The 12,719-nt window shown below is 44.3% G+C and overlaps 1 protein-coding gene across 1 annotated transcript in view; it reads right to left on the bottom strand.

The window, feature by feature from the left end:
• Positions 1–12,719, bottom strand: part of foxb1a (forkhead box B1a) — a 106,994-nt gene that overhangs the window by 8,835 nt on the left and 85,440 nt on the right. Inside the window, exons 2-3 of the mRNA XM_043680127.1 lie at positions 11,797–11,923; positions 4,213–4,328 (exon numbers count right to left, since the gene is read on the bottom strand). Coding sequence (XP_043536062.1) covers positions 4,213–4,328; positions 11,797–11,923 — 243 coding nt within the window. The remainder of the gene's footprint in view (positions 1–4,212; positions 4,329–11,796; positions 11,924–12,719) is intronic.

Raw genomic sequence — 12,719 nt, 5'->3', positions numbered from 1 at the left:
TCCCCGTCTCTCTCTTCTCCGTCTCTCTCTTCTCCGTCTCTCTCTTCTCCGTCTCTCTCTTTCTCCTTCTCTCTCCCTCTCCGTCCCTCTCTCTCTCTCTCTGTCTCTCTCTCTCCCTCACATGCATGAACACACACATATACATCTATGGAGTCAATTTGCATTTGCAGAATTGTATTTGCAGATGTAGTCTATTTTGTTCAAAAAGCACACAATCTGTAGGCAGTCAATATTTTTTATAATCCATGTGACATTTTATAAATTCCTACTTTGGAAATAGAACCAGTCTGACTCAAGGTTGCGATACAGACAGACTCTAACCTCACATCTTTAATGTATTGTCTGAGCTGAGATGTCACTTTTTTTAATATAACCTTGTTATCTCAGGAATGTGAATTGAAAGGAATTCTAGGATTTACATATTTATGATTTGAAACCTGCAACCCATTCTAAAAGATGAACGAATTAACAGCAATCTAGGTTTCTTCAATATATTGTATCAGACTATGACACTATGATCTTTTGCTATAAATTCTATGTCCTAAGATCCTACTCCACTAACTACCTGACAAAGGAGCAGCGCTCCAAAAGCTTGTATTTCTAAATAAACCTGTTGGACAATAACCTGGTAAAAACAATGACTGCAGATGCTGGAAACCAGATTCTGGATTAGTGGTGCTGGAAGAGCGCAGCAATTCAGGCAGCATCCGACGAGCAGCAAAATCAACGTTTCGGGCAAAAGCCCTTCATCAGGAATGAAGGGCGTGGTTAAGTGATTTTTAGCTTTGTCTACCCCAGTCCAACACCAGCAGTGATTTTTAGCTTTGTCTACCCCAGTCCAACACCAGCACCACCACATCACAAAAATAGATGGGAATGCAAGTGGTGAGGATGTCACAGGAAATCCACAGAGGGATGGAGACAGGTTAAGCGACTGGGTAGAAACTTGGCAGACAGAAATATACGTGGGTCTGGGTGGGTTGCTCTTCGGAGGGTCGGTGTGGACTTTTTGGGTTGAAGGGCCTGTTTCCACACTGTAAGTAATGTAAAAAAAATCTAATCTAATCAACACTTGTTGTACCAAAATGCCTATCTCGCATTTATCCAAATTGAACTCCATCCGCCATTTTACAGTTCATTGACCCATTTGATCAAGATCCCTTTGTAATCTTAGATAACCTTCTGTGTAGGCATCCAATCGATCTGTATTCACTGAACTTTAATTGATACAACGAACACCAATCGCACTGGTATAAACTCATTAGGTGGTGAAATTCTCACTGCTGTGAGAGATTCCGATGAATATTTCACTTGGGCAGGCTTGAGAGGAAGGACAGAGGGTGTGCAGGGCGGTTTAGATACTGCATTGACATAGCTCCGGTACGTCTGTGCGCAATGTCAGCGAGTACAGAAAGGTCAGCTACAATTTTGTGCAGAGTGATGAGTCCATGCACTGGGCTGTTGAGTTGGCTCTAAGAGGTGACTCAGGCGATATAATTCTCCACACCCAGCTGTGTCTCCCCGAATTAGGATGTTACTGTCTCTAGTTACACAGCATCTTGTCCAGCAGGAGAGAGGGAAATGTGCCAGTGAGTGTAATTCACCATGATGGTCGATGTCAAAGTCTATTATCCCAGCACATGCAGCAATCATTTGAGTGCTACGTAGGGGGAGCTCAAACCCTGGTTACAGAAGCTCAGCACTACTACCCAGTCGGGACCAGTAATGTTTTGTTTGAGGTTGGCATAAACTTGGGAAATCCCAGTTAGTTCCGAAGGGAACAAAGCCGTGCAGTTCCATTGTTTAAGCAAACAAATGTTTCCAAACAATTTTCAACAAAAAAAATGAACATATGATCCATCTTATCTCTAACATCCAGAATTAGCGATCTAAATAGAAGGCCATAAGATATGGAAGTAAACATTGGCCATTCGGCCCATCGAGTCTGCTCCACCATTCAGTGTTTTCCCTGGAGCTTTAGAGGCTGAGGGGGGACGGTATGGAGATTTATAAAATCATGAGGGCGTGGATAGGATAAATAGGGGAAAGATTTAAAAGGGATCTAAGGGGCAACTTTTTCACCCAGAGGGTGGTACGTATATGGAATGAGCTGCCAGAGGAAGTGGTGGAGGCTGGTACAATTGCAACATTTAAAAGGCATCTGGATGGGTACATGAATAGGAAGGGTTGAGAGGGATATGGGCTGGGTACTGGCAAATGGGACCATCTGGTCGGCATGGACGAATTGGATGGAAGGGTCTGTTTCAGTGCTGACAGATATAAACAGGAGATTATGTTCAAGCCCAGCTGTCCCTGGAGAAGGAGCATGCAGTGTCCATCAACACCTCGAGCTGCTCAGTGAGAGGTGGGCGCCGCAGCGAGTGGAGTGTATTATTTCCCCCTCCAACTCCATTTTGATTTAATCCCTGTTGCGGTTCGGTTCGCCGAGCTGGAAGTTTTTGTTGCAAACATTTCGTCCCCTGGCTAGGCGACATCATCAGTGCTTGGGAGCCTCCTGCGAAGCGCTTCTTTGATGTTTCCTCCGGTGTTTATAGTGGTCTGTCCCTGCCGCTTCCGGTTGTCAGTTTCAGATGTCCGCTGTAGTGGTTGGTATATTGGGTCCAGGTCGATGTGTTTGTTGATGGAGTTTGTGGATGAATGCCATGCCTCTAGGAATTCCCTGGCTGTTCTCTGTCTGGCTTGCCCTATGATAGTAGTGTTGTCCCAGTCGAATTCATGTTGCTTGTTGTCTGCGTATGTGGCTACTAAGGATAGCTGGTCGTGTCATTTCGTGTTCCATTTATATCGTTTATTGATTTATCTCACTGGGTTTCAACCTCATTAAATGATCACCAGCTAAGTACTTTGCCCATCATTGCTGGACTACCATCAATCCCTTTAATGAAACCTGCAAGTGTTGCCTTCCCTACAATGGTGTTGTAAAGTATCATACTTCATCATTTAACTTTTTGTTAAAGCAGATGTACAAATGTACCCTGATAACACGATGGATCCAGATTTCCTGCTGTAATTATTACTGTGGAAGGATTGAAGCAAGGCCATATGGGCAGCTGGGATTTTGACCAAATTGCTGACAGATTGATGACAATGACATTTCTGGTGGAAACGTCAGCATAATGGTACCTGAGGTAATGGGGTATGTGCAGTGGACAAGAACGCACATTGCTGAACACAAGAGCATTTCTGGATAAGCATTATTTAACACTAATTAAGCTGGGATTTGTTCCTTGTTCAAATCTTGTCCCCACCGCCCTCACACACAAAGCTTTCTCCCAGACTGCAGAACAGGAGGGAGCCCTCAGCCACTTAACTGGCAAGCGTCACACCTTCAGTCAGATTGAAGAAGGCTGGGTGCGGAAATAACAGAGGAAGGAGGGTGGGGGAATTGGGTGGAGATGGAACCCAGAGAGACAACAGCTGTTGAGCAGACAAAGGGATGGATTATAACAGGCTGGTGAGAGTGAATTACTGATAGTAGGGACCACAAGTATTTTAAAACGTGTTACCAGCTTGTTTTCTCTAAATTCATGGAATCTGGGCACTACTGGCTAGGATAGCATTTGTTATCCACCCAGTTAGCCACATTGCTGTGGGTCTGGAGTTACAAGCAGGCGAGACCAGGTAGGGTTTCCGTAGGATTTCCCTTTGTAAAAGGCATTATTGAAACAGAAAGGTTTGTCCCCCTCCTCTGCTCCCCAACGATTGTTCATTATCAGACTCCCAATTCCAGATTTTTATTGCATTCAAATTCTACCATCTGTGGGATTCAAAATCACATCCCTCCAACATTACCTGGGTCTCTAGAATAACAGTCCAGTGATTATACCACTAAGCCATCTCCTTTCCTTGGTATTTTCTTGTTTCCCACAGGTACTAGCATCCATCTCTTTTCCTAACTGTTGTTCTCTCTCTCTCTCTCTCTCTCTCTCTCTCTCTCTCTCTCTGGGCTGCGTCCCCTCACTCCTTCCCCCACCCACCCCACGTTGCCTTCAGCATATATACCACCTTGTCCTAGTTGCTAGCAGCTCTGCAGATGGGTCACTAGACCCAAGACATTAACTTTGCCTTCTCTCCACATGCTGCCAGATTTTGCTGAGTTTTCCCAGTAATTTCTGTCCTTGTTTTGGATATACCCATGTGGGTCTGTACTATATCAGACACTATGTACAGAGCCACTGTGGCTGTACATACCAACACAGTGAATGGAACTTTTGGGATGAAGTAACCGCTGGTCTTTGATAAATCGATTGCATACGGCGAGGAAACAAACTTGATGTTTTTGATTTCGACTTCTTCCATTTCTCCACCTGTCAGAAAATAGAAAGAGCTTTCACTTGTGTTTGTTTATTATTTAACAACATATAATACAGCACAGGAACAGGTCCTTTGATCCACCAAGGCTATGCCAACAGATAATGCCTTTCTGACCTAAAAAGCATTTGCCTCCATACTGTCCATATCCCTCTACTCCCTACCTATCATGTATCTGTTAAGATGCCTCTTAAATGTTGCTATTACATCTGCCTCCACCACCTTCTGTTTGAATTCAAGTTTTTGATGAAGTTTTCTTTCATTTCCATTTGCAATCATTTTCCTGCTGCTCTTTGTTTCCACCACAAGAGTCGCTGACAAAGGGAGCATTTGTTGTCCACCCTTATTTGTCCCTGAACTGGGTGCTTGTTAGGAGCATTTCAGAGGGATATGAGTTAACCCATTGCTGTGGGCATGTCGATCAGAAAAGATAAGCATTGCCTTAATGAACCAGATGGAATTTAATGTTACTAATATTGCAAGCCCAGCTCCTCAACGGACCATGAGCATATGGTAAATCATAATATCTTCATGCAGGTTGAAATCACTCCACACGGGCCAGTATCCCATCACCAAATCACACTTTATTTACATGTGCACAGTACACTGGCTGTGGCCAGCCAGCTTGCAGTTAGTCCTTGAAATCAGGAGACTCTCTGCATTCCTTATTTATTTCTATATATATATATTTTTAATCTGCTTATTTTTTGTGTTTATTTCTTTTTACCCCTGTGTTTATACTGGTCAGCCAGGGCTCCCTGATTCACCCAGGTAAATAACTGCAATCAAGGATTTCATAGTCAGTAAGATCCACCTGGTCCCAATCACTACACAGAGGCAATCAACTTAACGAAAGCAAATTGTGTTCGACAAAGCGTGGAGTTTTTGTGATGGTGTAGCTAGCAAAGTAGTTCAGGGGAAACAGTGAATGAAATATATTGGAGCTTCTAAAATGCATTCAATGAGACACCACACAAGAGTTATTGCATTTAGGTCTTCTGGGACTGGATGCATTTTATTTTGCATGAAATGGGGATAAAATGGAAAGTAGGAGTAAATGGTTAATTTTTGGATAATAGGTTGTAACTAATGAAATGCAAGGCTTCGCAATTGCAGCTCATTTATTGATGGTGTATTGATTGTGACTGGACCTTGTTTCCTTCAGTTAGATATGATTTGTTTCATCTGATTTGAACTACGTACCTTGTGACATTTAATTCTGACCAAAATTGATAAGATGCCGAGTGAATGTCCATTGTTTTGTTCAGCATTGTACTGGGCTTATCCAAATACAGTTGATATTACTTACTCATCCTAGACATATTGTCCTGATTTATGAACTAGATTTGACTAAATGCAAGTAGTGTGGCTCGACTCCTATGTCTCCAGAGAGAGACAACAAGCGAGCCAGAGATGGACATATTTTTAATCAATAAGAGATCAGGAGTTATGGCAATAAGGAGGGAAGGTGGAGCAGATGGTTAAGTGATCAACCATTGACTAGTGAAGAAGACTTGATGGATCAGTGGCCTATTCCTACTCCAAACCTTAAGGTTTTGAAAGAGTAGTTCAGGTCTCTGAATTACCTCCCCTCCCCTCTCCAACTCTCGCCACCATAACCCTTGTCTATGAATATGAGTGTATGAGAATTCTTCAGGTTCATGACCCTCAGAGAGAGAAGTAATTCCTCCTGGTGCCCATCTCAAATGGGCGACTCTTTCATCTGAAACCGTGTGGCCTCCTAGTCCTTGCTGCGGCCATGCGGGGAGGCATCCTGTCAATGTCCACACCATTGTGTCCCTTCTTTGCCGAACCTGATGTGTTTCGATAAAATCTGCCGCTGTCCGTCTCGAATCCGACAAGTACAAGTCCGACCTGCTCAACCCTCGCTCAGAAAGCAGCCCTTCATCTCCAGAATCAGCCACGCAAAAGCCGATCTGAAGTACGTCTATTGCAGGGCAGTCCTTCCACAAATTCGGGTGACCAAAACTGTAGGTGTGGTCTCACCACGGCGTGGATTGGGGCCAGTTGAGGCCTGAAGCCATATCAAGCTGAAGAGGCACCATAATCTTATCAAAATCTTCTATTAGTCTTGCAAGACAATTAAGGCGGTAATATCAAAGCTTTGTATCTGCATAAGTACATAGGCGAAGGCGTGATGAAAAATGAATAATCTAACTGAAACATCTATCTTGCAGTAAGCCTATTTGCATTGTGAAATGCACTCAAATGAAAATGCTTTATGATTTCTTAATTAACATATATGAAAACTTTTAATCTCCAGCAACACAAGAGCAATTAGACAGATCAGCACTTGTTAAATGGAGGCAGCAAATCAACCAGCATAAAATTGAACATGTTTTCTTTTGTGTCTCTTGGACACTGATGATTGCCTCAAACTATGAGGTTTGTCACTTCCTGTGCGCACAGTGTAGACACCTTCCCTTGCAGCATATTTGCCTGAAGACCATTTTGGAGGTTTCTCAGCCAAGGAAGTCACGCTAACGTCCAAACCAAACTGCAGTGTGGCCTCTCCAAGCGACTGACCTTTACCTCAGATCATTACATCCCTACAGTATGGAAGCAGGCCGTTCAGCCCATCGAGTCCACACCGACACTCCAAAGTGCATCCCACTCGAGCACCCCCTCCCCACAATCCCTGTAACGCTGCATTTCCCATGGCTAACCAACAATTCTGCACACACCGGTCTCTACAGAGCAGTTTAGTATGGCCGATCCACCTAACCTGTTACTACTTTGTACTATGGGAGGAAACCAGATCACCCAGAGGAAACTCATGTAGCCACAAAGAGAACGGGCAAAATTCACACAGTTGCCTGTGGGTGGAATTGAACTCGAGTCCAAGGCATTGTGGAGTAGCAGTGCTAACAACCGAGCCACCGTGTCGCTCTAAATGATGGCTAGGGACAGGTCCTGGTACCATAAATGCCCCGATCTCTGCCATTTCCCTTGGTACAAGGGCGGAACCGCTTTGATTTTGCGACAAGGGTTAGCACCGGCATCATTGGGATAATCTTTCATCAGAACGTTCATACAGTTGCTTTCCACGGCGTCTAAACTGAAATATTGTTTGCATCATTTTCCATTTTTGTGGAATTTCTTCGCGGGATGTGGACGCCATTGGCCAGCGTTGTATTTATCACCCATTCCTAATTACCCAGCAGGCAGTTAAGAATCAGCCACGTTGCTATGGATCCAGAGCCCAAGGTTAACCCTTGTTGCTTTGTTAAAACTCTCTCAATGGTCCACCAAGTCCTCATGATTTTCAATTCCTGACCATTAACCCGTCACGAGTTGGTGCCATTGATAACATTGAGAAGAGTTAGTGGACGAGACGACAAACACAACTGCTTGTTGGAGAGGACTGCTTCTGTTTGTATATTCCAGTTTTACATTGCTTTTCATGACTCTTTGAGTGATATCTGACTTTAGGTGGCATTTATATTTACCTGATGCCTAGGTGATTGGAATGTTCTTTATGCTTTATCGCAAGATGGCTCAGTGGTTAGCACTGCTGCCTCACGGTGCCAGGGACCTGGGTTTGATCCCACCCTCGGGCAACTGTCTGTGTGCAATTTGCTCATTCTCCCCGTGTCTGTGTGGGTTTCCTCCGGGTGTTCCGGTTTCCTCCCACAATCCAAAGATGTGCAGATCAGATGAATTGGCCATACTAAATTGCCCCATAGTGCCCAGGGATGTGCAGGTTAGGGTGGATTGCCCGTGCTAAATTACCCCATAGTGTCCAGGGATGTGCAGGTTAGGGTGGATTGGCCGTGCTAAATTGTCCCATAGTGCCCAGAGATGTGCAGGTTAAGGTGGTTTGGTCATGCTAAATTGTCCCATAGTGTCCAGGGATGTGCAGGTTAAGGTGGATTGACCGTGCTAAATTGACCCATAGTGCCCAGGGATATGCAGGTTAGGGTGGATTGGCCGTGCTAAATTGTCCCATAATGCCCAGGGATGTGTAGGTTAGGTGCATTAGTCAGGGGTAAATGTAAGTAAATAGGATAGAGGAGTGGGTTACTTTTCGGAGGGTCGGTGTGGACTTGTTGGGCCAAATGGCCTGTTGCAAACTGTAGGGAATCTAATCTTAAAAAAAACATTAAAAACTTTTAAATCTATTTATTGCCTTGAAAAGGCCATATCAGGCACTTTTAGTGAGTGATCAAAGCATCTAAATAGTTTGTCTAACCCTCTGAGGTTCAGGGCTGGAAGTTATATTGGCTTGTCGATGTCCTGGAGTTTTGGAATGCAGGGAATGCTGGGAATAAATAGAGACTTTCCGATATCTGAGCAGGTCTGTTTTATAAACAACTGCACATGCATGTATTAATCATGGGATCACTGAATTTTTGTCATATTGGGAAAAAAAGGGTTTATTTTTGCAAAGTTGCCCTTTCCTTGTCTCCTTTATTTCCCAACCATTTGGGGATTAAGATTTTTTTGTTCATGTTTGGGGTCCCTCCTAATGTGAAGTCCTAACCTATAACTTGCTCAGCTCATGTCTCAGTCCCCATTCCTGATGGGCTCCGGCCCGAAACGTCGATTCTTCTGCTCCTCGGACGCCGCCTGACCTGCTGTGCTTTTCCAGCAACACACTCTCGACTCTGATCTCCAGCATCTGCAGTCCTCAGTGACTCCTTCATGTCTCTGTCTGGCTGCAGTAAATAGAGCACAGGTTGCTACATTGTGCGGATCCCATTGGGTTTTGTAGAGCCGGAGCAGGCAATGCCTTTCCTCAGTCAAAAAATCTCAAAACCAGGTTATAGTCCAACAGGGTTATTTGGAAGTACTAGTGCTCGGAGTGCTGTTCCTTCATCAGGTAGCTGTGGAGCGGGATCATAAGACACAGAATTTATAGCAAAAGATCTCAGTGTTATGCATCTGAAACGATATATTGAACAAACCTAGATTGCTGTCTCTGACACTGAGATCTTCTGCTATAAATTCTGTGTCTTATGATCCTGCTCCACAGTTATGTGATGAAGGAGCAGCGCTCCGAAAGCTAGTGCTTCCACATAAACCTGTTGGACTATAACCTGGTGCTGTGTGAGTTGTAACTTTGTCCACCCCAGTCCAACACCAGCACCTCCACATTATGGCTTCCCTCAGCCATCGAACAGTGAATATTTTTTCACATAATCTTTATGTTATAGAGTAATAGTCAAAGAGTCATACAACATGGAAACACCTTTCAGTTCGACCAGTCCATGCCCACCATAATCCCAAACCAATCTAGTCCCACCTGCCTGCACTTGGCCCATATCCCTCCAAACATTTCCTATTCATGTACTTATCCAAATGTCTTTTAAACATCCACATCCACTGCTTCCTCAGGAAGTTCATTCCACAAATGAACTACCCTCTGTGTAAAACATTTTTCACCCCTCATGTCTTTTTCAAATCTCTCCTTTCCCTTTAAAAATGTGCTTCCTAGTCTTGAAATCCCGCATCCTAGGGAAAAGACAATTACCATTAACTCTATCTATTTTATAAACTTCTGTCAGGTCACCTCTCCACTTCCTATCCTCCAATGAAACAGTCCCAGTCTATCCAGCCTTTCTTTATAACTCAGACCTTCCATACCCAGCAACATCCCGGTAAATCTCTTCTGAGCCCCCTCTGGTCTGTATTACTAGTCCACTCCTTCAAGATCAGAATCCCAATGGTGTGTTCATGCCTCTGATTTACCAGCTCAGAAGCCAGATTACCAGTCCGGGCAGCTGGATTACTGGTCGAGACGTTAGAACGACCAGTTCAGGTGTCTAGATTACTGAAGCTAGATGGTTGCTGTACCAATCCAAACCAGTGGGTTACAATTATAGCTGTTGCATTCCTACTGCACTTGCCTCAATCACAGTTTCAGACCCTTGGATGACAATTCAACCTCTGGATTACTAGTCCGCACAGTCCAATCACTTGTTAATACCCTGGGCTAGTAATCTGGAGGTTTGAATTGCAATTCAAGAGTCTGGAACTGTGATTCATATGAGTGGAGTACTAAACTGGCAGACTAAACCTGCAATCCAGTGGGTCTGGATTTGTATTCCCATCAGATGAATTAGTAATCCAGTGGTTGGGACAAGTAATCGCAAGGTCTAGATGAGTGCAAATACTAATCAAGTCCTGGATTCAGCCAGAGAGTGGTGGGCCTGTGGAATTCACTGCCATGGAGTGCAGTGGAGGCCGGGACGTTAAATGTCTTCAAAGAATTAAGGGATATGGGGAGAGTGCGGGTAAGTGGTGTTGAAATGCACATCAGCCATGATTGAATCGGGGAGTGGACTCAATGGGCCAAATGGCTTTACTTCCACTCCTTTTTCTTATGGTCCTCTTATGGTCTGATGGATTACTAGTCCAGACTGCTGTATTATTAGGCCAGACACTGAGGTTTGCTATTCTGGTCCTCTAGACCAGGAAACCTCTAGATTTCTACACCACATGACTGGATTACTGATACAGACTTCTGAATTATGAGTCAGAACCTCTGGACTACTTATCCAAACTACTAGATCATTCAAAAAGTAACTTTTGGGTTACTAGTTCAGAATTAACTGGTCAAGATCTCCGTATTATTGTCCCACCCCCTTGAATTTGGAGCGCAGCCCCCTGCATTACTGGTTCAGACATCTAGATTGCCAGTTGAAACCTGTTGATTACTAGTCCAGACTCCAGAATTATTACTCCAGTGTCCTGGATTATTACTCCACTGCTGTGGAGGAGTAGTCCAGATGCCTAGATTAGGGGTCTCCACTACAGATTCAGAGTGCACTAGAAATCAGGAGATCTGAACTAGTAACTAGTGATCCGGATGAGTAACCTAGTAGCCTGGACAAGTAATCCAGAAGGTCAGAGCAAATTACTGCAGGTGCTGGAATCCCTACTGGAAACAAAAGATGCAAGAGATCACAGCGGGTCAGGCAACGTCCGTGGACAGACAGCAAGCCAATGTTCTGAGTCTAGATGACCCTTCCAGTTATCCGGATTTGTACTTCATTCCGGTGGATTAGTAATCCAGTGGTTTGGATTTGTACTCTCAAGGTCTGACTGAATGATCATAGAATCATAGAATCTCTACAGTGTGGAAAAACAGGCCACGTAATTCAGAGCAGTAGCTGGGTAATACAGAAATTTGTTCTAGTTATCCAGCAATGTGCACTAGTAATCTAGAATAGAATAGAATAGCCTTTATAGTCATATGCATTCGACTGAGTGCAGTGAAAAGTTTGTAATGTCGCCTCTCGGCACCATTTTAGGTTCAGGCTATCTAGGTACAGATACTTTAAGCTTCGCAGAATTGAAGCAGTAAAAAAAAATAGATTAGCATGGAACTACGGTGTTTAAAAGTCCAGTGTGAGAAATAAAAGTGTCTTTAATCAAATTACAGACCTCTTCCAACATGAGTCCATGTCCGCCAGCCTTCAGAGCACTAGGTCATGTTACCTCGACATGTTGGCGTCTGTCCAGGACTCACTCTGTCCCTGCTCCAGGACCTGGCCCATGCTTGCTCCGTCCCCCCAGTCTGCGGAGGGTAGCTTAAGAAGTTGATGGGTGGGGGCAAGAGAAACTGCTGCAAAGAGAAAGGAGAAAACAAGAAAAAGAAAGAAAAAGGAATGAGTGAGCAGTGAATCTCTGGCTGCAGTGTGTTACTCTGTCGCCATCTTGCTAAAGGACTAGTGCCTAGACTAGCAATCCAGTAGTAATGATTAGTAATTTGGATTCTGGACTAGTAATCCAGCAGTTCAGGTTTTGTAATCAATTGGTCTGAATTGTAATCCAGTCACTGGACGAGTATTCTAGAGGCCTGATCTAGTAATCTAGCTGCCGGGGCTGGTAATCCAGTGTGGAGTAGTAATGTGAATGCCTGGAGATGCCTGCCTTCAGAGGCCTAGACTAGACTAAGCTTTCAGAGAACCAAGCAAATAATCCCAAACTCTGGGCTAACACTTGCCTGGATGAGTAATAGAGAGATCCACATGAGTAATCCAGGGGTCTGCACTGCAGATTCAGAGATCCAGACTAGTAATCCAGAGGAGTAGACTAATAATTCAGCAATTTATAATACTTGTAAACCAGTGGTGTACAATGATAATCTACAGTTCTGTGCTAGTGATCCAGAGTCCAGGATTACTACCTTAAAAACTGTGCCCCCTAGTCTTGTAATTCCCCCAACCCCAGGGAAAATGCAGCTACCATTAAGAGTCAAGAGTGTGTTGCTGGAAAAGCACTGCAGGTCAGGCAGCATCCGAGGAACAGGAGAGTACACGTTTTGGTCCGGAGCCCTTCATCAGGAATGAGACTGGGAGCCTCGGGGGATGGAGAGATAAATGGGAGGGGGTGGGGCTGGGGGGAAGGTAGCTGAGAGC

Source organism: Chiloscyllium plagiosum, chromosome 40 (genome assembly GCF_004010195.1).
Source record: "Chiloscyllium plagiosum isolate BGI_BamShark_2017 chromosome 40, ASM401019v2, whole genome shotgun sequence".
Lineage (NCBI taxonomy): Eukaryota > Metazoa > Chordata > Chondrichthyes > Orectolobiformes > Hemiscylliidae > Chiloscyllium > Chiloscyllium plagiosum.
The sequence above is the reverse complement of the archived record's forward strand: the minus strand, read 5'-3'. Positions and strand labels throughout refer to the sequence as shown.